General features: G+C 32.7%; 2 protein-coding genes across 2 annotated transcripts in view; both read right to left on the bottom strand.

Moving 5' to 3' along the window:
* LOC123533236 (ras-like protein rasG) overlaps positions 1–21,783 on the bottom strand; it is a 42,248-nt gene extending 20,465 nt beyond the window's left edge. Inside the window, exons 1-4 of the mRNA XM_053519725.1 lie at positions 21,754–21,783; positions 18,592–18,770; positions 5,692–5,749; positions 4,632–4,701 (exon numbers count right to left, since the gene is read on the bottom strand). Of these exons, the coding sequence (XP_053375700.1) occupies positions 4,632–4,701; positions 5,692–5,749; positions 18,592–18,721 (258 nt within the window). The 5' untranslated portion in view covers positions 18,722–18,770; positions 21,754–21,783. The remainder of the gene's footprint in view (positions 1–4,631; positions 4,702–5,691; positions 5,750–18,591; positions 18,771–21,753) is intronic.
* Positions 21,784–23,032: 1,249 nt separating this feature from the next.
* Positions 23,033–25,070, bottom strand: LOC128547539 (protein PFC0760c-like). Its single transcript, XM_053520516.1, has 4 exons — positions 24,645–25,070; positions 23,850–23,902; positions 23,469–23,571; positions 23,033–23,290 (listed from the first exon to the last, which is right to left on the bottom strand). The coding sequence occupies exons 1-4, from the start codon at positions 25,068–25,070 to the stop codon at positions 23,033–23,035; spliced, it is 840 nt and encodes a 279-aa protein (XP_053376491.1).
* Positions 25,071–26,350: the final 1,280 nt, after the last annotated feature.

The following is a 26,350-nucleotide window of genomic DNA, read 5'->3' as shown; positions in this document are numbered from 1 at the left end:
GTTATTCTTATTACAACGTACTGCATCAACAATTTTACATAACTTATTATCATACTGGAAACCAGTCACAAAATGATAACTGCTTCAAATTGAAAAGCTTGAACTTTGAAAATTTCAAACCTAACAGAATCTCATTAGGCCAATAGCCAAAGGAATTCTGTGTCTTTGCGTGTGAATGTTAGGCAATGAGGACTTAATGTAAAAAGTTAATGTTCCAATTCCAAAGATAATAGAAATTAGAATTTACGTAATCCTGGAAATGACTATTGTTATTCTTTTAAATGTCATTATTGTCAAATTTTGGTTCTTTTTGGAAGGAAGAATGTGTCCAACTTTCAGTCAAAAATACTGCTATAACAGACGCCTGGTATGAGAAAATTACAATCATTTACATGACTGTACAAAGCTTGTTTTAAACCCAAAAGTGGTTAATGTTTTAGCACTATAGAATAGGGATGGTAGTAAGAACCTTTTTGATGTTTGTTGATAATTCATCGCCAATTTTTTTTATTTTTTTTTGATAAACTCTTGTCAGTGATTTTAAAGCTTATGGATGAAATATATGCGAACGGGGAGAAGAGCATTATTTGCTTTTCACAGTTTAATGCCTGTATATTTTGATCCTAAAGCTTTTCTTTTTTTAAGTTATGTCTACTGACTACTACACAGGCACTACAGTGGAACCTGACATCAAAACTAACCACATGTTGAATTTCACATCAATGACTTTAGTTATTCAATATTTTCAAAACTCATAATAATACAAAAAAAAATGAAATAAAAAAATCAAAATTAAAAAAAAATCTGGTCCAGGTGAGATTCGAACTCACGACCTCTGGATTACAACGCGAACTCGCTAACCACTACACCATTGTGGAGTTATGACGTCATAAGACAGACATAAATATATATAATAAAGTTCAGTAATGGCAGCGTGACGAAAGTCGTTTCAAAATGAAAATATTGTGTTTTATTTCTTTTTTTCTTCGTAGAAAATGTATTTTGCACTTATTTCTTATTATCAAACGCTCATTTGCATTTTATTCAATATTCAAAGCAGTAAGCGAGACGCTTTTGTCAACCGTAAACAGTAAGCGTCTACTGACGTGTTTACTGATTAATTACTATGTGCATAGTGTACTTGAAAAAATCCGAACAACACCGATTCCAAAAAGTACCACGAATTTTCAACTTGATAGTATACACAGTTAGATCTCTCTGTTCATTTTCTTTTTCATACGTCTAACCGCAATGCGACGCTGTCGGCGCCGCTTTGCGGCGCCGGTAGCTCTGCTATTATTTTCCTTATATTAAAACTAACATTGGCATAATTATACCACCATCAGTGTAATAGTATACTCTATTTGTAGTTTTAGTATTTATAAATAGTAATAAGTTGTACAATAAAGATAAGCTATAGTTCTTGTTGATTGAATAGCCCTTTATTTTAGATTTTAGTAGCAATCTAATAGCAAGAGATAAAAATACGAAGAATAAATAAATAAGATATAAAATGCAAACCTTTAATACAAAGAAATAATAAAATTACCAAGTACGTAATTTATAACAGCATGTAACTGTTTCTTCGTAATTCTAGGTAATTGTAAACGCTAAGGTGTCGAGCCTTCGTCACCCGAGGATATTTATTTTGCCTTTGTTCCATTTCATGTCTAATACCAATGTCTGATTCATTGTATTACTTTTAATTGTGTATTTGAACACTTTCACTATATTATTTTATTTGGTTTCTGAGCACTGTCATTGTATTATCCTTTATCTTGCCTCCTACAAGATGCATTTCTATTGGTCAATAGACGTCACATGAAGACAGGATATATATCATATCCTGCTAGTACATTTCAGATATGAATTTTGATTAAAACAAAATGGTTACCGCGTCGCTAGCGTAATTGAATCAAGTCAGATTATAAGCTTTAGCTATATATATCGTTTCCGAGATTAAAAAATAATTAGTGTTTTTTTTGCCGTTCTAGTTTTACCAATCTTAATTAGGTTCAGTAAATTAGTGGCAATAGAAGAACAGTAACTCTGTATGAGACGGCCGCGATTGCCAGATTGAAATGTTGTTTTAGTTGAAACCTTGTAAAGCAAAGGAATTAACACATTTGTAAGACAATAGTTTGCTTTAGGATCATTTAATCTACATACATTATAAAGGAATTAGCAGACAACGGGACGAACGCCAAAGTTTTAAGACATTTCTGACAACGTGTAATCTGATGATTTTTCGAAAGGATGGAACATAAAAGTTTTTCCAAACCAGTTCATAACCTGTATAAATGAGCTTCTGTGTTTTGTGATTCATTGTGATTCAGTCAAAATACAGTTTAATTTACATTTTATGGCTGGTGTTAATCAATTCATTCAACTATAATCAAAGCATGATGACCAGAGAAGATTGCAGGATTCCAGTCTGCACTGTAACTGTAAGTAGCTTTATTAGTATAAAAATTATGTCAATTACAGAGGATTTAAAAGGTCGTCGGCAATATAAAATCGTTACACTGCTTGTTAGTTACAGGATACGGGATATACGCTGTCTCGAAAATCCATATCAGCTCTCGCCTGATATTGATTTTCTCGGCAGCGTATATCCCGTATCCTGTCACAAACAAGCAGTGTAACTAATATTATTTGGTTTCTGAGCCCTACCATTGTATCATTTCATTGGGTATCTGAGTACTGTCATTGCATTAACTTGTTGGGTAACTCAGCACTGACATTTGCATTATTGCACTGGGTACTTCAGCAGGGTCACTGTATTATTTTCATACAGTTCCTCACCACTGGTATTGTATTATCTTATCAAGTATCTGAGCATTGTAGTTGCGTTTTTATAGGGTATCTCAGCGCTGTAATTGAATTATTGTATTAGGTTTCTGAGAGTAGTCATTGAATAATCTTACTGGATATCTAAGAACTGTCACCACATTATTTTAACGGGTTTCTAAGCACTGTCACTGCATTTTTCTATTTTGGTTCTGAGCAATGTCATAGTGTTATTCTATTGGATATCTTAACACTGTGAATGCATTATTTTACTAGAAGTCTCAGCACTGTAACTGAATTATTTGATGTGAACACTGCCATTGTATTATTTTTATTGGGGTTCTCAGCTCTCTAAATGAACTATCTTATAAGGTTTCTGAGCACTGTCATTGAATTATTTTATCAAGTGTCTGAGCAATGTCATTGTATTGTTTTATTGGGTAACTCAGCAATCTAATTGAATTATTTCAATGGGTATCTCAGCACCGTAATTGAATTATTGTATCAGGTATCTGAGCACTGTAATTGCATAACTGTTTCACTGAGTATCTCCGCAAGTTTTCTGTGCACTGTCTTTGTATTATTTTGTCTTGTTAATGAGCACTTCCGTTGAAATATTTTTATTGGGTATCTCAGCACTGTTAAGCACCGTCATTACATGACTTTATTATTTATTATATCAAGTCATAGTAGGAAATCAACTTATTTTTAAGAAATAGTTCACCTTAAAATGAAAAAGTAAATCATACAAATTTACTATTTTTCAATAATAGTTTTCTATCAAATAGATAGTTTTATCATGCTAACCTATTAATATAGTCTTTCTTTCTTCAAAAAGAAACAGTAAATTATAGTGAAAGCAAATCATAAAAATCTACTTCTTTCATAGTTTCTCTCCAAAAGAAAAATAAATGATACAAATTCACTAAAAATGGTTGTAAAGGAAAAGTAAATTACTCAGACCTATTATTGTTCGATGAAAGTTTTTCAACCAAAGAAAAAAGTGAATTAGATATTATTTCCGTAAATGTCTACAAAAATTAGGTACAAAGCGATACATTACTATAAAAGATTTTATCTGAGTAATTTTATACATTCTTTTAAGGGTCCCAAAATGAACACAAGATAAATTGTAAGTTAAAAAGCTTGAAAAAAAAAAAACATTCAAGTAGTGACATTTGATCCGTAATATTTAGAAGTTCAAGCCCACTCATGGCTAAACATGGAGACAACCGATTAGTACAGGGTCTAAATGTTTCAAAAAGTGCCATCATTTTTCTGCCTGTGAACGGAATCACTCGCACGTTCATCTTTATTAGAAACCCAATTTTTATTTTACATTTACAAATCATTTCCTTCCTGAAAATCTTTCAAACAAATGATGTTTCATAATATGGTCTACAACAATTACGACTAAGAACCTATTTCAACTATATCGAATGTTAAAAGCAATGAATTTCATTCTTTAGCAATCGGAAAATTATTTATTTGTTTATCATATGTGCCTTTCGGTCTGAACTTTGATATTTGGATGGATTATCTTGCGGGCGAGTTGGGCATTATTGATTGTATTATATTGACAAAGGTCATAAAGAAAGAACCCAATTCTTTCAAATGTAAAGCTTTTCAAAGTTTTGTCAATGCAAAAGAGATTATATTTTGTGCCTAATCTGTATATACTTGTAAACAATTGATTTTAATGCTCATTAATTTAGAAGATTTAATAGCGCTGTGTAGTTCTGAGTACTTCTTTTATGTGTGCCGTCAACAATGAGTTTTTACTCTTCTTATATTTTTTTTTTGTTTCAAATTTTCAACAGACCTCTTGATATAATACTTACATCTATATATGATCTGTCATTCAATACTTTTTTTGTAAGAGTAAGAAAGTCTTCGTTGCCAGCTGTGTCACTGAAAAATATAAACAAACACTTCGCATTATTTTGATATTGTATGTTTATATATACACACACACAGGAAATACTATATACACATACAAAAATTGACTATGCATTCTGGTGGCCATTTTATGAACAAACCGGAACAAATGAATAAACTTAGTACAAGAAGGCTGAAGAAACATTTCTTTTATATTTTCCAAAATCGAACCAGTATGTCCCGAAGAGAAGCTTCTTCTACAAACATATAAGAAAATATTTTCTTAATAACCAAATTAAGTTTCGTTCTTGGTAGAGGGTCACAACAAGGAACATTTCGATAAATATATACACTGAAATCAAGTCAGCGGTTTCTAATAAGAAGGTTCAAAGTTTACACAATACATTTATGGAGAAAACAAGCCACGGCCCCTGGTATCAATACTGTTAACAAAGCAAAATAATCAGGAGTTTGAAAGAGGTTTAACCTTTGAAAATTTATTTGTCTTAGGGGTCAGTAGGTCAAAGTTCAAGGTCACAGTTACCTTGAAATGGAAATACATTTCCGCTCAATAACTAAACAACGCTTTGACATTCAGTCCGCAAACTTCCTGGGATGTTCACCTGCGGTCAGCAGATTGCCCCTATTGTCTTGGGGGCAGGTCAGCGGTCTAAACATTGGATACATACGCGTTTTACAAACAACTGTTGTTATCTTAAGCATGTTACACGAACATGCAAAATATCTGCACAAATATGCAATATTAATTACCAGTTTTAATCCCAAAAAGTCAACTGCATAAAGCTGGCAAGTTTACAAAACTGCATAAAATGGAAAGAAGGTTTCCCTAATATAAACACGGTTTGTAAACTATCTAAAGGCTATGACACTGTTAAAACTCGCGTGTTAATATAAAGGATAAATAAGTACATCAACTGTAAATGTAAAACAAAAATGGTCATATTATTCAACTAACCATAAACAGATCTAGAATATGAACTACATAAAGTCAAACAAACTTACAGAATATTCACTTCGTATTGTTCCTCTCCATATTCAAATGTACAGGTGAAATCATCAACTGAAAAAAGTAGTTTTTGCACATTATTTTGGAAAAACCCAATGTTAGTACAACAAAGTCTCTTCTCCGCACTGGTTTATTGAATCCGATTGTTAAAAATTAGGCATGCCCATCTCATGCGTAAGGCTAAGGGGACGTAGACTTCGAAATTAGAAAAAAATTGGGAGAGGTATGATAAAATTTATCTGCAAAAAAGTACAACGTTTTGGTACATGAAATGAATACTGTTTCAACTGTTATTAGTATACAAAGGAATGCTCACTAAAATAAAGATGAAAAAAAAAACTCAAATAAGAAAGTTATTGTTGAATTACATATGCCTTATTGTGTATATACAATGTCAACAATTTATGTTTTTTTGTGTGAAATTAATAGCACTTTACCTTGTCCAAACATGTATCAATATGCCACGGATTCTAATTTAAAGAAAAAATGAAATATGTTCACTATCTTTATTTCCATTTTGCACATGTAAGCTAAAACACATTATTTAGTTTGTTTACAAAGTAGTGCATATGAAAAGATATGATGGACAAGGAAGGCCACATTCCAGAACAAAAAGAGTCTATTCCCCTTAATACATTGAACATTTATTGTTACAGAAGTCGATCTCGAGTTGCTTGCAATAAGGGCCTAGAAATGATTCCATTATTAATTTTCAATTTGATATTCATGAAATACAATGCAATTAAATATCATTCAACAAACTTTTTGTATTCTCTTAAAAATCCTTAAAATAAGGTATGAAATTTGGTTGAGATGTCAAATCAATGTAAATATATACAAAAAAACTTTAAAAATCTCATTCCCAAAACTTACTAATACACAGCAGGAATGTCAGTGATCAAAATTCGACAAAAATACAATTATCCTCAATTTTATGTCATTTATAATGTGTTCTTGAATTATCCAACATACTTTTCATGACTCTGTTTGCTCGAGTTGCACGAGACTGCTGTCATTCACGTAAAAAATAGGGGCCAGACAAGTTGTAAATGCAATACCATCTAAACGTAATTTAATCTATAATGCAGTTCAAGAAAAACTCTATCTCATAACGTAATGAACAAGACTTCAGTCAGGGCTGTTATATTTCGATCTTCTCAGATTGTTCGGCACAACTTTTATGTCGTGTTATTGGTACTGTTTAGTTTCTCAAAATGACCATTTCGGCCTGGGTGGTTCCAATACTCCCGCTTTCATAGCCTTGGGTATTGTTTAATCACCCCTTAATTATGGTGCCTGCTTTTTAATTTTGTCTTTTGACAGTTCCTGTGATACGCAGGCTCCATAACCTCAGATCCCCTTCCTAAATTCCAGTTTGTTTAGTTCTGCCCATTGTTTTCTCGTTTGGGGCAAACCCTTTACTTTATCTGGGGACCAAACGCCGCTCTTCATGGAATTACACGCCTCAACACGTGTATCATTGAAGGTTCCATGTTCACCGCCGTTTGAATACATCTGCGGATGTCTCTAAATTGCTTTTTGTACTTTTAGCATGTGTAAATGTTGAGTTCTGCTCAACCCGGGGCTAGAGGGCGTGGACGGTAGCATGTATTTCCACTACCGTCCATGAACAGGCTCAATCAAACCGAGCCTGCAACATTTTCGTTTTTGTCGTGTTGAGCGACCTGTGAAGTTTCAACTTTTCGCTATTTTAGTATAATGTTGTAATAACAACGACACTTACACTGATCTGAGTAGCAGTCAATTTATATGTGACTTGATTAATTCAAAAAGTATAACGAAAAGTGCCTAACAACTGAAAGCGGAAATGACTTCGATTCGATTTTTTTTAAATCATACACGCGCTGACACCTATGTTGTCTCCCGTTGATTATTAGAGTTACCGTTTGTCCAGCACAGCAATGCTTTTTGCAGTGAATCGCCGAGAAGTCGTGGGAAAATATTAAAAACCATATAAATAAACTAACATTGACCATTTTCAAGATCAATTTCATATGCTCGACGTTATGCATTTAACCCACCAGACCAGTGTAGCACCTTGGATACCTGTACTAAGGTATTCATTTTGTAGAATGTCATGTTATGCCCTTGCAATGCTAATCCCATTCTTATTTTTTGTTTGCATTTTTTATCAATGAGAAAGATGGCGTCGATCCCGAGTTGAGATGACGGGACGTTAATTTTTTACCAGTTTAAGCAAACCTGGTTTGCTAGAAAGAAAAACTCAGAAGTACAACATTATTTGTTGCACTGATATTGTACAAAACCTGTTTTTTCCTGATACAAAAGTTTAATATTTTGTGTTGAACGTACTTTCACAAAGACCTGTGTTTTCTTACTACATACATAGTACCACATCCTTATCCACAACGTACTTTCTTCCAAGGGTGCATCAGTCCTTGTTAGCAACATGAAGGCAGCAATTAGTAAATATTTCAATCTACCTATTATCATCAAGGATAATGAAGCAAATTTTCAACAGGCCAGCCTCCCATGGAGTCATCCAAACCATCGCAGGAGACTGAGGCCAGGCAATCACCAATATCGCAACCGGATGTGGGAAATTCCTCCATGGCGAATGTTCAACCAACCATATTTCTAAATACAATTAGCGATAGTGACAGTGAATCTGACACAAACAAAACCCCAATATCGGACAAAAGTGAAAATAACTGTGTGACTTTTAAATTCTAATTCTAGTTCCATTTAGAATGATATGGGAAATTCTTTATTCCTGAAAAAAGGTCTTAATTTCATACACTTAAATATCCATTACTTGTATCCCAAATAAGATGAAATTAAGTATTTTTTAGATAAAAACAGCGAGTTCGATGTACTTGGATTTTGTGAAACATTTTTAAATGATCATTTTACAGACAATGAACTATGCTTATCAAATTATCAACTATTTAGAAAAGACAGAAAATCACATGGAGGAGGAATTATTGTTTATGTGAAAGAAAAATACCCATGTTGGCAAAGAAAATTTAGAGACTTTATGGCTAGAAATCAAACCAAACCAACAAAAATCTTTCCTGCTATGTTACACTTATAGACCACCCTCCTGTAACCAATTTTGGAATGAAGAATTTGAAATGTCATAAGAGACAGTGTTTCCTGAAAACAAAGAAATAATATTACTAGGAGACTTCAATTATAATTACATTGAAAATAAGTCGGTGAATAATGCATGGAACAATATAACAAATGCACATAATCTCACACAATTAGTAGAAAAACCCACAAGAGTAACAAACTTATCATCAACTATTATTGATCATTTATATACAAATCAGCCTTCAAACATTATAAATGTACAAATACCCCATCTCGCATTTAGTGACCACTTCCCTGTCTGTTTCACCAGAAAAATTGTAACTACAACTACAAATGGCCCGCTACATTCAACAGTTAAATATAGGTCATATAAAAACTTCAATGAAGAAGACTTTTTACATGATTTAGAAAGGCAACCATGGTCTGTGTTGGATATGTATGATGATCCTGATGATGCTTTGAACTTTTGTCTTAAAATTTTTCTAGATGTTATGGATCATCACTTACCTAATAAGGAACGTCGAGTTAAATATAAACATCAACCAGATTGGTTTAACTCAGAAATAAAAGACGCAATTAAGTTGAAACACAATGCTAAAAAATCAGCCAATCAAGAATACAAATTTTGGAGAGAGAAAGTAAAAACCTTGTCAAATCAAGCAAAAAGATCATTCTATTCCAAAAATATCAATAACAACAAGAAAAATCCCAAAAAGCTATGGAAACACCTTAATGAGTTATCTGGTAAAAGGAAGAATTACCAAACCAATTATATTAACGATGACAATGGCAATCCAATTTTAGATCCATATACAACAGCAGAAACTTTCAACTCTTTTTTTGCACATGTTTTTAAAACTGTACCAAATCCCCCACAAAATCTTAGCAATGAAAGCAAGAAACTCATTCATGAATTTGTAAATAGTAAAGGAGTAATCAACACTTTTCAAATACCACCAGTTACTGAGGAATTCATATTAAAAGAATTAAACTCACTTGATGAATCAAAGGCAACTGGTTTGGATGAAATTGGCCCAAGAGTACTGAAAATAAGTCACAAAGTAATAGGTCAACCACTCACAAAGATAATTAATCTAAGTATAAATACATGTAAATTTCCAGAAAAATTTAAAATAGCAAAAATAACACCAATATTCAAGAAGAATTCAAAATCAGACAAAAGTAACTACAGACCAATATCAATACTTCCAATTTTATCTAAACTTATAGAAAGACATGTATCTAATCAAGTGAAAAACTTCTTAGAAATAAATAATCTTCTCCATTCGAAACAATCCGGCTTTCGTTCAAACCATTCTTGTGAAACTGCCCTCACTAACACAATTGATGAATGGATTACTGCTATAAATGATAACTCCTATGTTGGAACGATTTTCTTAGACCTGACCAAAGCGTTTGATCTAGTAAATCACTCTCTATTAATAAACAAATTAAAATTGTACAACTTTAGTGAATCTTCTATAGCATGGTTATCATCATATTTAGAGAACCGTTCCCAAAAGTTTGTGTAGCAGGTCAGCTATCTTCTGCCCAAGATATTTCTGCTGGTGTACCCCAGGGCTCTGTTCTAGGGCCAATACTGTTCATACTGTACATCAATGACCTTCCACTACACACAGGCAAATCATCAATTGACATGTTTGCAGATGATACAACAATATCTGCCTCGGGTAAATCAGTAGCAGAAGTACACAGTACACTACAGGCTGACATAAACACTATTGAAAAATGGTGCACTGATAACTCAATGCTTCCTAATACATCTAAAACAAAAGCTATGTACATCACTGCCTCATATAACAACAATAAAATAACAAATCACATAACCTGGAATACTATTCAAATGCAGGGTCAAGCACTTTCATACTCACCCACTGAGAAACTTTTAGGAGTACATGTTGATAAACATCTAAACTGGAAATATCAGGTTGAACAAACCATGAAAAAATGCAATACATATTTATATCTTCTCTTACGAATAAAATCTTTCCTGAACTTACACTCCCGAAAGCTGTTTTTCAATGCTTATATTTTGCCACATCTTGATTATTGCTGCACTATATGGGGAAACTGCAGTGACGAGCTTCTAGAAACTGTTTTGAAATTCCAAAAACGTGCTGCAAGAATCATTCTTGACAAAAAATTTGATGCCCCATCTGCTGAGTTATTTACAGAATTGAAATGGATGACTTTTTCTGACCGAATTAAATACAAAAAAGCAATCCTAGTATATAAATCAACTAATGATCAATGTCCTAATTACCTTACTTCAAAATTTACTCAAAAGCATACATCTGATCATGAACTTAGATCTAGACAAAATGATGAACTAGTAGTTCCTATGCCAAAAAAGGAATTTTTTCGCAAATCTTTGCACTACTCTGGACCAGTTACCTGGAATAACATACCTAAACACATACGTTCTTCAGACACCCTGGAAAAATTTAAAAGATCATACCTTCAGTGGCAATACTCTGACAGTACAATAATTCATAATTGTAATTAAGTGTCAGGAAATACTGTCTCTACCATCTCTCACCATTTTCAATGTAAATACTCCAGTTAGCAAATATAGTGTCCTGTATTGTATATATTTCATTCTCATATTATTTTTCTGTTAACATATAACTCTGTGTTTTATTTTGTCATAATTTTATTCATGTTCATTGTTTTTGTATATAGCCATGTATATGTGGACCATATTGTAAATTGGCATAGCCAAATATGTTATCCACTATAAATAAAGTCGTTATTATTATTATTATTATTACTGAATACGTATTTCAGGTGTCCATAAGTACTTAGAGATAGACTCTAAAATTTTCAATGATAGTAATACATTAAATAAAATCTAGAAACTGATTTCCAAGTCCTTGAAATAACCTAAAATGATTTCACAAATGTGAAGTTTATGATAGTTTTGTTAATATCAATAACGGAAGTTTTAATTTTTAATTTAAAGTTGTGATCCACAAATAATGACAACTCTTGCCTTGGGCTAGTACTTATAAGCAGAGATAGGTATTAGTTTACTTCCCTTGCAATTACACAATTGAGTGGAAAATGAAAACTGTTTTAGACACAATATCATACTTTTTTGCAAAACAAAAACATTAAGGATTTATTCATTTGTGTTTGATTTACCCCTCAAAACATGGTTCCTATGATTCTGTCAACTTGCATATGGTAAAAAATTAACTTTTAACAAGCCAGTAATAAAACGAAGTACCAGTAAGTAACTAATAGTGCAGATAATACAGTTTTGCTTGTATCAAAATGTCACAATAGAAGCACTTTTGTAATACAGAACACCTGGTAGGATTAGTAAAGGTGCAATTACATTAATCTCTTTACCTATGTCTAAAGTATTATATCAATTTAGGAATAGGATTTTTATCTTCCCACCATCAATATCTGATATATGCTACCCTTCCTCATTTTTGCATGAACTATGAAAGTAGCAATATATGCGTCCCCTTAATTCACTTTTTTCTCCCAAAAATAATTATTTATACATTTCATGTTGTTCGAAAAAGTGCAGTGGAAGGTCGTCAATCGCATCATTTTATGACACTTTCCACATCTTGAATATTCTGGTAGAGATTTAGTCTCAATGAAAAAAAAAAAGACTTTGGAATTGATCTAGATTAAACTAAAAAATCGATTTCGTAAACCCAGAAATTAGGCAAAGGTTCGCCCACTCCAGCCATTAATACATTCATTCCGGGATTGTTTAAGACCGGATGTCTCCTTTATACCGTATGCCAAACAAAAGTTATGCTCATTTGAGTAAACCATATGTATGAAAAATGCGGAATTCTCCCTCTTTGAATGTATTTTTTGCTAACACAAATTATTCGTAGATTGTTTCAGTACTGAAGTTCAGATATTAGCATTCTGCTTATGTAACCGGCTAAATATATTAAATGCTCACTCTAACAATTTACTCCAAATTTCGACGATTTCTACCAAAATTTAGGGGTTAAAATACCCTAACCACCCGAGTTACATTTTCGCCATTTCTTATACCTCTTACAAATATCAAAATCACCATATTTTTTAATTATACATCATCAAATAATTGTGTTAAGATTCACAATTCTTTATACTTTCATGGTAAAATATAGTATTTTTCAGTCAGTTTAGGTTATAGACAACGTGCATAAAGATGTAATATCTATATATCACATACTGTTTCTCAATAAATCGAGCTTAACTGTGTTTCATTCAGAAAGGTTTGGTGTACCAATAGTTTCCTCCTATTTAAGATGTCAAAGTAAGCTTTCTTGTATGATTTTGACTTTTAGTTGATAAAGGTACATTAAAATGTAACTTACGTAACAGTCGCCACTCAAATTTTCCGCCTTGAAGAATTAGCAACATTGGAAACACTCCAACAATTGCATTTTATGCTTTTGATTTCAATAAATCATGTTTACCGAACATGCACACATGGCCGTTTTCATTTTGTTTGACTTAACCCTGTTACTATTCTCAAATATAGGATGCCGACAAACTTTAGTAAAACAAAAATGCCTCTTTTTGCATAACTGTAAAAATTAGCATAGATTAGCAATGTGTATGGCTTCTTCTTCAAGCGTAAATAGCATATTGATAATTAGCAGTACACTTGGTTACAGTGTGTGCGCAGTCTGAATATTTTTGACTTTCATTCAAACGAAATACAGAACATGAGGGTATCGAAAAACAGACTACAGGTTATCTAGGTTTTAAGGTTCACTTATTCAATTTCATATTTCGTACATTATAATTATTCCAGGCTAACGCATACATCATTCTTATTGGCATTGCAAAGCACCAACTAAATTATTTTTTAATACCATTACAAAGATGAAACATACGTTATCAAGAATACACAGAACATTAAGTATGATTAAAGCTAGGATAGTTTTAGGGGTTTTGATGGACTGTGATGGTTTAAAGACAGAGGTTGTTATATTTTCAATGCGTTGTTTTGATAGTTATGGAAGGTAAGATTGTACATATTACTGAAATTATCGGTTTATATGCATTATGTAATCATAGTTGCTGATGTAATTCCTGATGTAAATAACGTTTTGAAGTTAGAGAACATCATACATATGCAGTACAACATTGGTAGTGAAACAAACGTAAATTTTGGTGAAACATGTTTCTTCAAGTTGTTCTGTTTTTCTGACCATAATGATTTTCAAATATCACTTAAACTGTGGGACGGAATGACTGAACTATCATACTACATTACCTTAACGAAAGCAAAGATTAGACTCCTTGTTCATATTATGGAAGTGGTATTATTGTTGTCAATTCTGAGTTCTTAATAAAATTCAATATTCTACTTTTAAAACTATAAACAAACTCAAACAAACTAGTTCTTTCAAAAGATGATTTTATTCAAACGTTACATATAGATTATCTCGGTATGGAACTGAGTTTAACACAATGAGTCTAGTAGGTACCTTTATCTAAATTCGGTAACGTATGTTTCAGAATTACACAAAAGAACACATTATAACGGCAATGTACACACCAATGACAGAAATATGCTCTAAGAATTGATGCGAGAGGTTGCGAGAAGTCACTTTTTGGCATTAGTATCAGAAAAAGTTCATCATACATGCATACATTTATATTGTACACAATTACAGAGTCTGCACCATAAGTTTGGAACATGCCAGTGGTGCATTGATTTCTTTGTGACATATTTGTAAAAACCTTTTTGGTTGAAGGCTATATTCCGTAGTATTATTAAGCTATATCCTAAAATGGACTGAAACATACGATACTTTAAATATCAATTACAACAATACGAATTACTATTGCCCATATGACCAAACAACAAACAGATACGATAAACGACTTCTCGATTCCAGGACTTGCGTAATTTATAGCTGTGAAGCTCTGTACTTCCTGTTCATAATGTCAAGCAAATACATGACCATAGATGTATTCATAATAGTTTGGCACTATTTCAGAGGCATACATACGCATTGAAAGGATTTTGTTGAATGATATTGAAAGGATTTAGCATTGTAATATATCTGAAAATTTCTATGTCAAACAAAATAGATAAAACGTTTAAAGCACCACCTAAAGGTACATCACTATACATGTATCATAAATTGCTTTGATAGGTTTAGAACTGTCTAGCTCATTTCCGTCAGTGTTTTGTCCTCTTAAAAGAGGTCGTAAATACTTATCTTAATTGTCACAGTAAAATGCAGTTTGCATTTGAATATAAACTTTATATATCCTTTCAAATATTAAAAAAACATAACTGTTTGTACAAAGATCATTTTACTTGACTTTTAAAAGAAAATGACAATTTCAATGTATGTTCGATTCTCCATTTCTCATTATTTTACTAGGACACGCTGTATATGTAACATCTATCAGGCATCCATTTTGATATAAATTAATATTACATTGTAGCTACATTCAAAATACTTTGAATGAAAACTGAGAGTAATATGTTTAATTCTAAAAGGAATAAAAACAGAATTTAAATTATATTATTGTAACGTCTGTTACGTACACATTTTGAAAATGGCGCCGATCTGATTAAAACAAGAGAAGTAGCTCATATTGGTAATATAACGTAGTTTTCAATTGAAATAATTATAATAATATCAGATGACGTCTATCACAGCAATGATTACTTAGATCTCATCCATATGTATGTTTGCAAACTTATTTCTGCCGGCCAGTTTGAAAATGACAGGACAGTATCTCTATAAGATTTATTTGAATTATATCCTAACTTCAGTCCCTTGAAAACATATTTGAATTGTTTTATGGTACTGAATATTTGAACAGCAGTAGCTCGTCAATATTTGTACATGTAAGCGATTTCAGGTGGTCATTTTATGAGCGGTAAAATTCTTTGAAACTTGTTTAAAACAATTCAGGTGATTTCTGTTATCGCGTTGAAATTTGAAGAGTACCTCTTTCATATGCACATGTTTGATCGAAAGTAAGGCAGTTATTTGAAAATTTGGAAAATGCTGGCCATCTTAATTTGAATACTCTGTGTTACTAAATAACCTATTTTGCTGGTAGTTTAACAAAACTTAAACTTTAGTGATTTGATTACTACATAGGTAATGATACTAAAAAGATCCAAGCCGGCACAGACGAGAATTAGTTATCAAAATATGAGAACTTTGGAGGCATTTGCTCATAAGTAAAATAATTTCGGATTAATTTGAAATAGCTGTCGTCTTGAATAATGACTTATATTGCTGAATCTGCTTCTCTTTTGATGTCATCCATAGGGAACTTCCGTCGTATCAGCTTTTGGAATACTTTCATAATTTCTACTCCACAAGCAAAGAATAGGTCTGTCAGTATGCAAATCGCCCAGAAATGAAACAGTAACCAAAGGTTTGGCAAACTGATATAACAGTACAAAGCTCTCTGAGTTTTTAATTAAATATTCATCCATTTTGTTTTCTTTATTGTTAACATGATGGTTCTGTTCCTTTTTAAAGGATTAGAAGATCTTAAGATGTCTAACGTAAATATATGTACTAATGTGGTGGGTGGGGTAAATCAACCCCTACTTTTTCCACTTTTGTTTCGGTATTTAGTATATAACGTAGCATTATTTGACAACAAAGGTAATTTATTGATTATTTCAGGCATTAAAAGATAAGATTTATTATAATAAATGTCACATAAATTTCTTTTACACCATCCAAATCAGCTTTATCCCTAAATAATTCTAAAACCGCCTCGGTAGCGTAGTGGTAGAGCGTCCGCTTCGAGTGCGGGAGGTCGTGGGTTCGATCAACGGCCGCGTTATACAAAAAACGTAAAAAATGGTACTAGTAGCTTCCTCGCTTGGCGCTCAGCATTAAGAGGATAGTGCTAGGACTGGTCAGCCCGGTGTCAGTATAATGTGACTGGGTGGGGTATCATGCCACGTGTCTGCGGCTTGATATTCCAGTGAGGCAGCACTATAAAGTTGGGCATTGTGCTCATTGCTACAAGTATAGACACCATCGTTTATATGACTGAAAAATTGTTGAAAAAGACGTTAAACCCGAACACACACACATATATAATTCTTAATTGTATTCATTAGTCACCAACAATTTTAAAATCGTTATTAAATTTTACTGACATGTTACTCAGACCGACATCCACCCTTGAATGTTTCCTGAATAATAGTATAACATCATGGTATAGCTCAACCTTTGCCTAATTTCTGGGTTACGACTTTCAACTTTTTTTTTAACCTTGGCCCCACAGGAGGATCACGGTGCAGAAAGCGATTATTGATACTATAAATTGTCAATAACCGCACTTCGGAACAGGTTTTCGAAGCAAGTAATACTATGAACTGTCAATTACCGCATTCCGGAACATGTGTTCAAAGCAAATAATACCATACACTGTCCATTACGGCACTCCGGAACCGGTGTTCAAAGCAAATAATACTATGAACTGTCAATTACCGCAGTCCGGAACCGGTGTTCAAAGCAAGTAATACTATGAACTGTCAATTACCGCACTCCGTAACACTTCACATTGATGGGTTTATCGTTGCACCGACACAGTTATAGGTCATATGGCGACTTCTAGCTTTGATGATGGAGGAGGACCCCAAGTGCCTCATCCGTGCATTATTTCATCACGAGCGGGCAGAACCACCAACCTTCCGTAAGACAGCTGGATGTCATAAATTTCAAATTTTCCTTTAGGCCAACTGGCCCATGAGGTTAATAAACATGGAAACGGCGAGACAACGATTTAAACGGAGAAGATTGTTAACATTCATTTTTCTACACAAATAGAACCTTCTAATAATACATTAGAATTACAGATGTTTACACATAAAATAACCAAAATCATACCAGACATACGACAAATTAATATCATTTTACCGGTGCAATTTATAAAGAACGAATTAATCATTTGGTTATTGCTTAAATTCTGATGTATTCAATGCTATTTATTTTTCTCGAACGTTAAATTATTTCAGAAGGCCAAATTTTGAACAAAATGCAAATTAATGTTATAGGACCATTTCATTGAGACATCTATCCAGCCTATTCAAATTACATAATGGAATTCATGACTGACATCGAATAAAACCAAGCAAAATTTTGACATCAAACATGACCATTCAAAATATTATATAATAGTTCAACGTTAATGCATTCTTTTATATATTATGAAAACAATGATGGTCAGTATCAAACAATAATGCAATGGGTATTAAACTTCTATATAACTCTACAATTCCCTGATTTTGAAATATACCTGAAATATATATTTGAAGTTACTGGTTCAATTCTGCATGCATTTCAAATAAGTAGACAGATCACCTGATTAGCCATAATAACTTGAAACATTATATGGTTTAGAACTTTGAAATTATGGATTTTTAACCTTACTGCAATTTTGTTCTGATAATAAATTCATGAAAATGATTGTGAATTTTTTATGACAACATAAAAACAATGTAATGTTGACTGTACACATGGAAAATTTATTTACTAAGATAACTGGTATATTCAGCCATCCGTGTAGGCTCTTAGAGTTGCTATAAATTTATTGATATTGTTATTATAATAACTTCTAATTTAATTTTTTCCAGATACTTCACAGGCACAGGAGACCGTTTATAACTAAGTTGAGAGTTTATACAGAAATTGGACTGTCAAACATGAAAATAAATATTCCTATGTATTCAGTACGGAACTACATTCCGTTATAACATTTTCATATCTTAATTTAATCTAAATAAGGGGACTCAAACATAACAGAAGTGGTGTAACGCTAATACTTACATATAGTAGGGTTCCAAAAATCTTCATATCCCAGTTTCGCAAACCTTTTGCAAAGCGCTGTTTTGCCAGAATTACATGAACCTAAGACAGCAAGATCAATCTTCGGTATTTCTTTTTCGATGTTAGCCATGTTTTCTGTGATTTCTAACTATCAACTCCGCGTCTGCGATAGGTTTGAACTATAAAAGATGAAATTGCGCAAAACTTTATATAACTGGATAAGTAAAAATGTTAAAAATTATTATTTCGAATTGTACTGTTATTGTTTCATTCAATTCAATATGTTTCTGTTTGATAAAAGGTGTTACAATAATCAGAATAAAATTCAATAAGAATTTATTAAATGGTATTATCTTTAAAATGGATATAAAACAAAAAATTATTTGATACACTTTTAAAATATATATGAAAATCTGAGACAAGTATTTGAAGTAGAAAAGAGTAGACTGTTTAACTTATTAAACAGAAGTTTATAATCATGATGCAAAGTCGTTTAAGTTATCATAATTATGAAACAATATTCCTTTCTGCCATGTCAGAGACAAATAACCTGACATCATAATCGAAATAATTGAATATACATCTTTTTTGTTACATTCATTTGGTTACATTCATTTTTAGTCTAAAACAACCATGTAATATGACATGCTACATTTTATATTTACTCGTTGTAAATATTATACATCTAACAAGCATTCTTCCATGCGTCTATGTTCTTTATCTTTTTGATGATATGATTCACTTACATGCATACTGTCTTTTTATGACGATAATTTTGCATTGTGACAGTTGGCATTTCTATAAGTATATATTCTCGTTTAAAAGTAGTGCGCTTTTTTGTTCAAGGAAAATAACTTTCTTTTGAAACCGAACTATGTAAAATCGTAACCACGTGTCCTGTAACCGGGCACATATCATGTTGTTTAGGCAAAACTTCTCTTAAGTGTACATTCCAGGTGCCCAGTGCTTATTTTTTATAAGAGATAGTTACCGTCTCATGACGTGATAAATGCTTCTTATTCTTAAAGCTTACATTACGAAGGAGCGTTTCTAGTCTCTTTGTTGCCATATTGGCTTAAAATCACGCCGATAGGGTGAAATAAGTGGACATGGAAAAAAGTGGATACAGCTCACGAAATGGTAGACATAGTAAGAATCTCTTGGGAATAAGTGGATACGACATATATGAAACACAGCTGAGTGACTGGTAGACATAAAAGGAATCTCCTGTGAGATCAGTGGACACGATAAATAGAAGACAAAGCTGAATAATTGGTAGACATTATAAGAATATACTGGAAATTAGTGGACACGATATATAAGAGGCCCAGCTGAAGAATAGGTATATATAATAAGGCTCTCCAGGGACTTAATTGGACACGATACACATGAGACACTGTTGAGAAATGTTATACTTAATAAGAATCTAACGGGAATTAAATAGAAGCGATATATATCAAACACAGCTGAGGAAATGATGAGCATAATAAGAATACAATACATATGTTTCATTAAGTGTATGGAATGTCAAGTTTACCTTACATCATATTAAAACATTTCTCTTCTGTGGGTATATGCATGTTTGATTAAGTGTCTCGACTGTAAATTTAACTTGCCATGATCAACAATTAGGTTGAGTTCGACGTCTTATCGGTAAAATTAACCCCCTTGAAAACGTCTGACTTGGCATATCGATTTTTTATCTGGTTGGAATTTTCCGACAGAAACAAAGAAGGAAACAAAGATTTCAACAAATAATGTTTTCATTAAAATGAACGCACCATATTTATTATCCTAATGAAGTGTTCGTCGTTCTTTTCTCTTTACAAAGATATAAAAATTATTTGTTTAAAATGAAGAATTAATGCTTCCATTGGCGATTGGAAAAACGCTACTTTCAGTCTCCTTTAACTACAGTTATCCTACAGTAACTGAATAAAATAACTAAAAACCTGTGATACATATCTTATTCTTCCCTCTGTAGTCACTTTATTCATCTTATGGGAATATTTATTATCCTACTGAAGTATTCTACAGACAATACATTTTGTATATAATATGTTTTGTTTAGAAATTATTTCAATGTCTTCTTGCTTCCCTAGACGTTTAAAAGTTGGCAGTTTTTGTAAAGATTCTTCATTTGCTCGTGTTTGTGATATTTCCTAACGCGCGAGGAAACATACAAACACGTCCGAAGTTAAGCTGTCGAGCTGTTTGTTACAACAGAATATTATCATTAATTGGAAATTGAATATAAAAGAAAGAAAGAAAGAAAGAGAAAGGAAGAAAGAAATGAAAGAAAGAAAGAAAGAAAGAAAGGAAAAAGAAAGAAAAGATAGAGAGAAAGAGAGAAAGAAAGAAAGTCATGAAAATTTCATAAATTAGAAATGCACTGTTTGTAAGAAGCTACAGTATGTAAACTATCTATAATTTTAAAAGATAATTTGAATTAATCTCCTTTAACGACAATGATTCTGTGTGACTTGAGCGGTTAAGTAATCAATTAACCAGGTGTGCTATTTGGAAAATACGTTTTATTATTTCGGATAAATGTAGAAGTGACAATGACAGTACGGGGATATTTTATAATTACATTTGATGTTTAGTGTCAGAGGAACTAAAGGAATAATAATCATAATGTTTCCACTTTCCGTAAGAAAATGCCACAGGGAAAGATGCTGACGTGTCATGTTAATACATAAAAAGTAATTATATTTTATAAGCCACAATGCACTTTGCAAGCAGATAGTTACTTGATAAGCAATTTTGCTAAGGATTATGGATTATCTTTTTTTTTCTAGAAAAATAATACGATATATAGCCACTGTCTCATATTTTGAAGACTCTCCTAATTATATATATACCGAAATTTTAGCCATATATGAAATAAAGTATTTATATAATGATGCAACAGTTTGAGTAAATTGTTTTCAGAGCATCTGAGACAGCCATAGAAAGCAATAACTTTATTACCAATCAACATCTTTTTGTAAGTTTATTGTTTATCAACACCTTTTTATTAAGTGTCTAGGGGTGATCATATACTTTATTACACAGATAAGAATCATCTAGTACGGAAGCACGGTGTCTATATTAACAGCCAAATTCCCGAATATTTTATCAATTTTTAATCAAGTAAAAATGTTGTCAGATACAACTTACCTCACGCAGGTATAGCACGCGCTGAAAGAAAAGAAAAATCTGTAATCCCTTATACATATAATATTATATAATATAAATGATGATAATAATAGTAATTATGAAAAACGTGATATTTTGTTTCCGCTACATAAAAGGAAAAAAATATTGATCTGTTAAAGAGTAACATATAAATATGGCAAGTATTAAAGAATCAATCATGTAACATTGGTATTTTCCTATGTTCCGAAAATGTCGGTGCGACAGCTTCATTTCACTTAAAAAAATCATTTTTGATCAAATTAAAACATTTTTCTCCAGTCTGTATTTTCGTATTTGTTTGTCACATATTTGTTTGCCAAGTTTACCTTAAACCACATTAAAACATTTCTGTTCTCCAGTATGTATTTTCATGTTTGATTAAGTATGTGGACTGTGAAGTTTACCCTAAATCACATTGAAACATTTCTCTCCAGTATGTTATTATCATGTTTAATTAAGTGTATGGACTGCCAAGTTTACCTCACACCATATTAAAACATTTCTCTCCAGTATGTATTTTCATGTTTGATTAATTGTGTGGACTGTCAAACTTACCTTACACAATATTAAAACATTCCTCTTCCGTTTGTATTTTCATGTATGTAGTGGATATGTTTTTTTTGCAAAACGTTGCAAAGCTGCAAACTATTAATGCTTCATCCATGGTTAGTGTGATGTTAGATATCCACTTACTGATGTTAGTTTTAACATAATTATTTCGAAAATTACATTACAATTACATTTCACAATTAGAAAAATGTAACAAGAACGAAAGGGATTAGAACGAAGGAAAACTTAAATAGTACTTCTCCCTGTATAACAACGATCAATTTACAAATTCGGCGGTTTATGCTTTCAAAGTAATGTTTCCTTAATCAAATATGATAATTCATAAGCTATTTCACATGAAATGAAATCAAATAATGGCACAAAAACATCGTGTATTTCACGACAAGGAGGAAAATTAATAGTGTTCAGGATTGATTACATATAAGCAGGAGACATACATATCTTAAATCCTCGTTTTAGTTTTCTGAAAACCATGTCTAAAACCATTCATCACTGATTAAGTATCTTTCGGTATGTATGACTTCGTTTCCTCTATTATGTATACACTGTTTGAGCGGTAGTTAACTCCATCACTATGACTCTTCTTGTCCACGTTCAATATTTGAATATCATCGGAATCTGATTCCATCGACGCCTCCCTGTCTATTTGATAATCACTTGTTATATCATTTCCTTCACATAAATCATTATTTCATTCTTTATCAGTTTCTTTCTCAGCCATTTTGTCATCTTCAACATCATGGTCACAATTTTCGTCTATCGTAATGCTGTAATCAACACCTTTTTCAGTTTCAGCTTCAGTCGTTTTATTATAATCATTTTCATTTACATTCTTTTCATCTTCATTTATATCTATGCTATCTCCAACATTTCTATAACTTTTACCTTCAGTCATTGAACCATCATCTTCATCATTTTCATCCTTTCCATCTTCCTTATTTGCTCGAATCTCTTTTACATCTCCTCATGTTCGACTACCCGCATTTCAAATTCCATCTTTTACTTCCACTACCTGTATAACTTTTGTATTTTTCTTCTCCCTCTTTTCCTTCAGTTTTTCCCTTTTCATCAACTACGTCATCGTCACTTTTATTCTTTTATTTCTTCACCAATCTATTCATCTCTACCGAATCGCTAGCGTCTTCATCGATGACTTCATTTTTATCATCAATTTTAACACTATCATCACCACTAGAATCACTTTCAACACTGCTGGAATCACTATCATCACTACAAGAATAATCAGTCACTTTATTTCTACTAACATATCATCCTGTCTTGTAAAACATCGTCTGAACTGATATCTTCATATCATCTCACATCTCGCAAGTCATCTTTAATAAGAACCACATCTCCAACTTGAGCATTATAAGGTAATTGTTTTTTACTTTGATTTCAGCTCTGACTGCATACGTTCACGAAGGTTTGTCAGGTACTCTCCTCTCCAAATCCTCCAGAATTCGTTTAAGACATGTTGACCCTTTCTTCCATATTGTCAGAAGTTTCACACTTGTACTGTCATACGGTCAGTAGTAAGAATCTGTGTCTTCTTAAGCTGTGCCTGGAATGCAAATGTATGGGTTCAGACTCAGAAAATGATTTGGTGTAAGTGTAAAGTTTGAGTTACTGTCATCGTTACATACACCAGCGGTCTTGAAATCACTGTCGTTTCAACCTCCTTCAACAATGTTTGCAACTGAACTAAAGTGAGGAGTTTATGACCTTAAGATTTACGAAGAGATCTGTTTCAATTCCCACCAATCTTTCATATGATTTGCTCCTTACATCCACGGAACTAACTCTACAATGAATCTTTATTTGATTCTAGAATTGGCAACGTATGATTGCACTTCATCACTTTGACAAATATTCATCAAAATAAGTTTTATTGATTCACTTGCAGCTTTGAATTCAGAGGCATAATCAATGAGAATTTCTTTCGATGTACCTCTTTGTGATACAAATCGTTTAAATCCAAATAGGAATTTCTTTGCAGACATGTCTAATAAAATCTCTTTATGAACAGCTCTAGTAACCAGACACGTGAAAAGTCACACCGATGTCTTCTGTATTCAATCCTTTGTTTTACTTGGAAGTGGTCTGAAATGTTCAAGTCCAATTCTTGAAAAAGGAAGTTAATCCTGTACTCTTGAAGATGGCAACTGTGCAAACGCCGGCATCTTGTAAGACTCGCCTTCAAAATAACGACAAGTTCTATACTTTCGTAACACAGATTTCACCACAGAACGTCCTTATGGAATCCAGAATCTGCATTGCACCAGACGTCAATGAATCACTTTTACATTTTGTTTCCTGATTTGCTTGATGAATTGTTTGGCAAAGGCAGTAATACGGATCAATTTGTCAACAGAAGAGAACTTTGTACTCTCTATCTCAAACGAAACACAGATATTGTCATGTACACGTTCGTTATCTACTGTATTTGAAATTGACACACTTTCTCCGTCATGAAATACAGTCTCTAAATTTCCAGAATTACTTTTCACAGCCTGTGTACTTTCAATATCTGTATCCAAATCTTCAGTATCATTATTCACTATTTTAGAGGACAATTCGAGGCTTTCTGTTAGCCATTTTGGTCTATTCCACCAAAGTTTGTTGTCGTGCAAGTCATTTATGGTTGCTCCTCTCGTTGCAACGTTCGCTGGATTTTCCTTTGAATTCACATAGCTAATCCTAGTTGCATCATATGACTTGATCTCTTTCATTCGGTTATTCACGAACATAGGGAAGATTTTATTTGTTTTCAACCATCCTACACACATCGTGATGTATGATCCATCAGTCTCCAGTTTCAACTGCTACTGTACAAATTTCAAACACCTCACACATATTAAGACACCCATTAATTTTAGCCGTGGTACTGACATCGCTTTAACAGGTGCTAAACGTGAATTAGCAAACACAAGATTAACTTTGACCTCGCTACTACTCTTCTAAGGAAGGTAGATTGTAGTCGCGTACGACTTCAAAGATGCGTCACAAAAGCACAGTTAAGTGTATGTAATATGCTCCTCAGGTTTTATTGATTAGCATCTTGGGAATAAAAACTGTGAGATCTTGTTTACGTCTGATCTTATTTCTGGCCATGCTTATTTTTTATTTCTTCATCTCCTATTATATCATTAAATGAAAGATTTTGCTTCCAAAAATATTGTAACAATATTTTTCCTTTTAGCAGTGTAGGAGAAAACATTCCCAACGGATCAAACACTAACGCAATCACATTGAGAATAAATCTCTTTGTCAAGTTATTGTTTTCATTTTGTATGTAAGACAAACTGATGATTCCAAGTATGACCAAGAACACTAATAGCTTGAATTTCAGCTCGATCTTGCATGGCTATTGAATTATTCACTTTATCACCGTTTGATAGCCATTCACTTATATTCATGGAAGCATCATTAAATATTGCCTTGGATTTCAAATAGAGTTCAATGGCATCAGTTTCTGTTTTTGCTCCTGTCACAACGTTGTCAACATATATGACATTATTAATCTGATTAGCTATTTCTGTGATATGTTTTTTCTAAATGACTCTACCGTGGCACCGATTTGGAATGGGTCTGAGATCACGCCGAATAATACACGGCAGAATCTAAATTCTTGTAATTTTCCATGTAAGTAGTTGGATTTTCACTTAAGTTCAACCTTCGGAACCTAGTCAGGTCACGTCACCTTCTTGTAAGCCTATCTAAAGGAATGCTTTTCGATATTTTTTATAGTGGCGATATTATGTAGGCGAAACATCATCAAAAGTCCACATAAATCATGGAGCATTACTGGTCCTCGGTATAAACATTCATTTAAGCTGTTGAGTTCTGGCTTACATTTACAAGAGGCATAGTAACTACGTGTACTTTTGTGGATTTATCACTGCATGGTGTGCTGTATAGTGTATCCTATCACCTTTGGTATCACTCACTGCCTCTATAATTCCTTTGCTTAATTGCTCCTGAATAACAATCATATTTCTCCAACAGTTCT

Source organism: Mercenaria mercenaria, chromosome 12 (genome assembly GCF_021730395.1).
Source record: "Mercenaria mercenaria strain notata chromosome 12, MADL_Memer_1, whole genome shotgun sequence".
NCBI lineage: Eukaryota > Metazoa > Mollusca > Bivalvia > Venerida > Veneridae > Mercenaria > Mercenaria mercenaria.
This window is presented reverse-complemented; position numbering and strand designations above follow the sequence as displayed.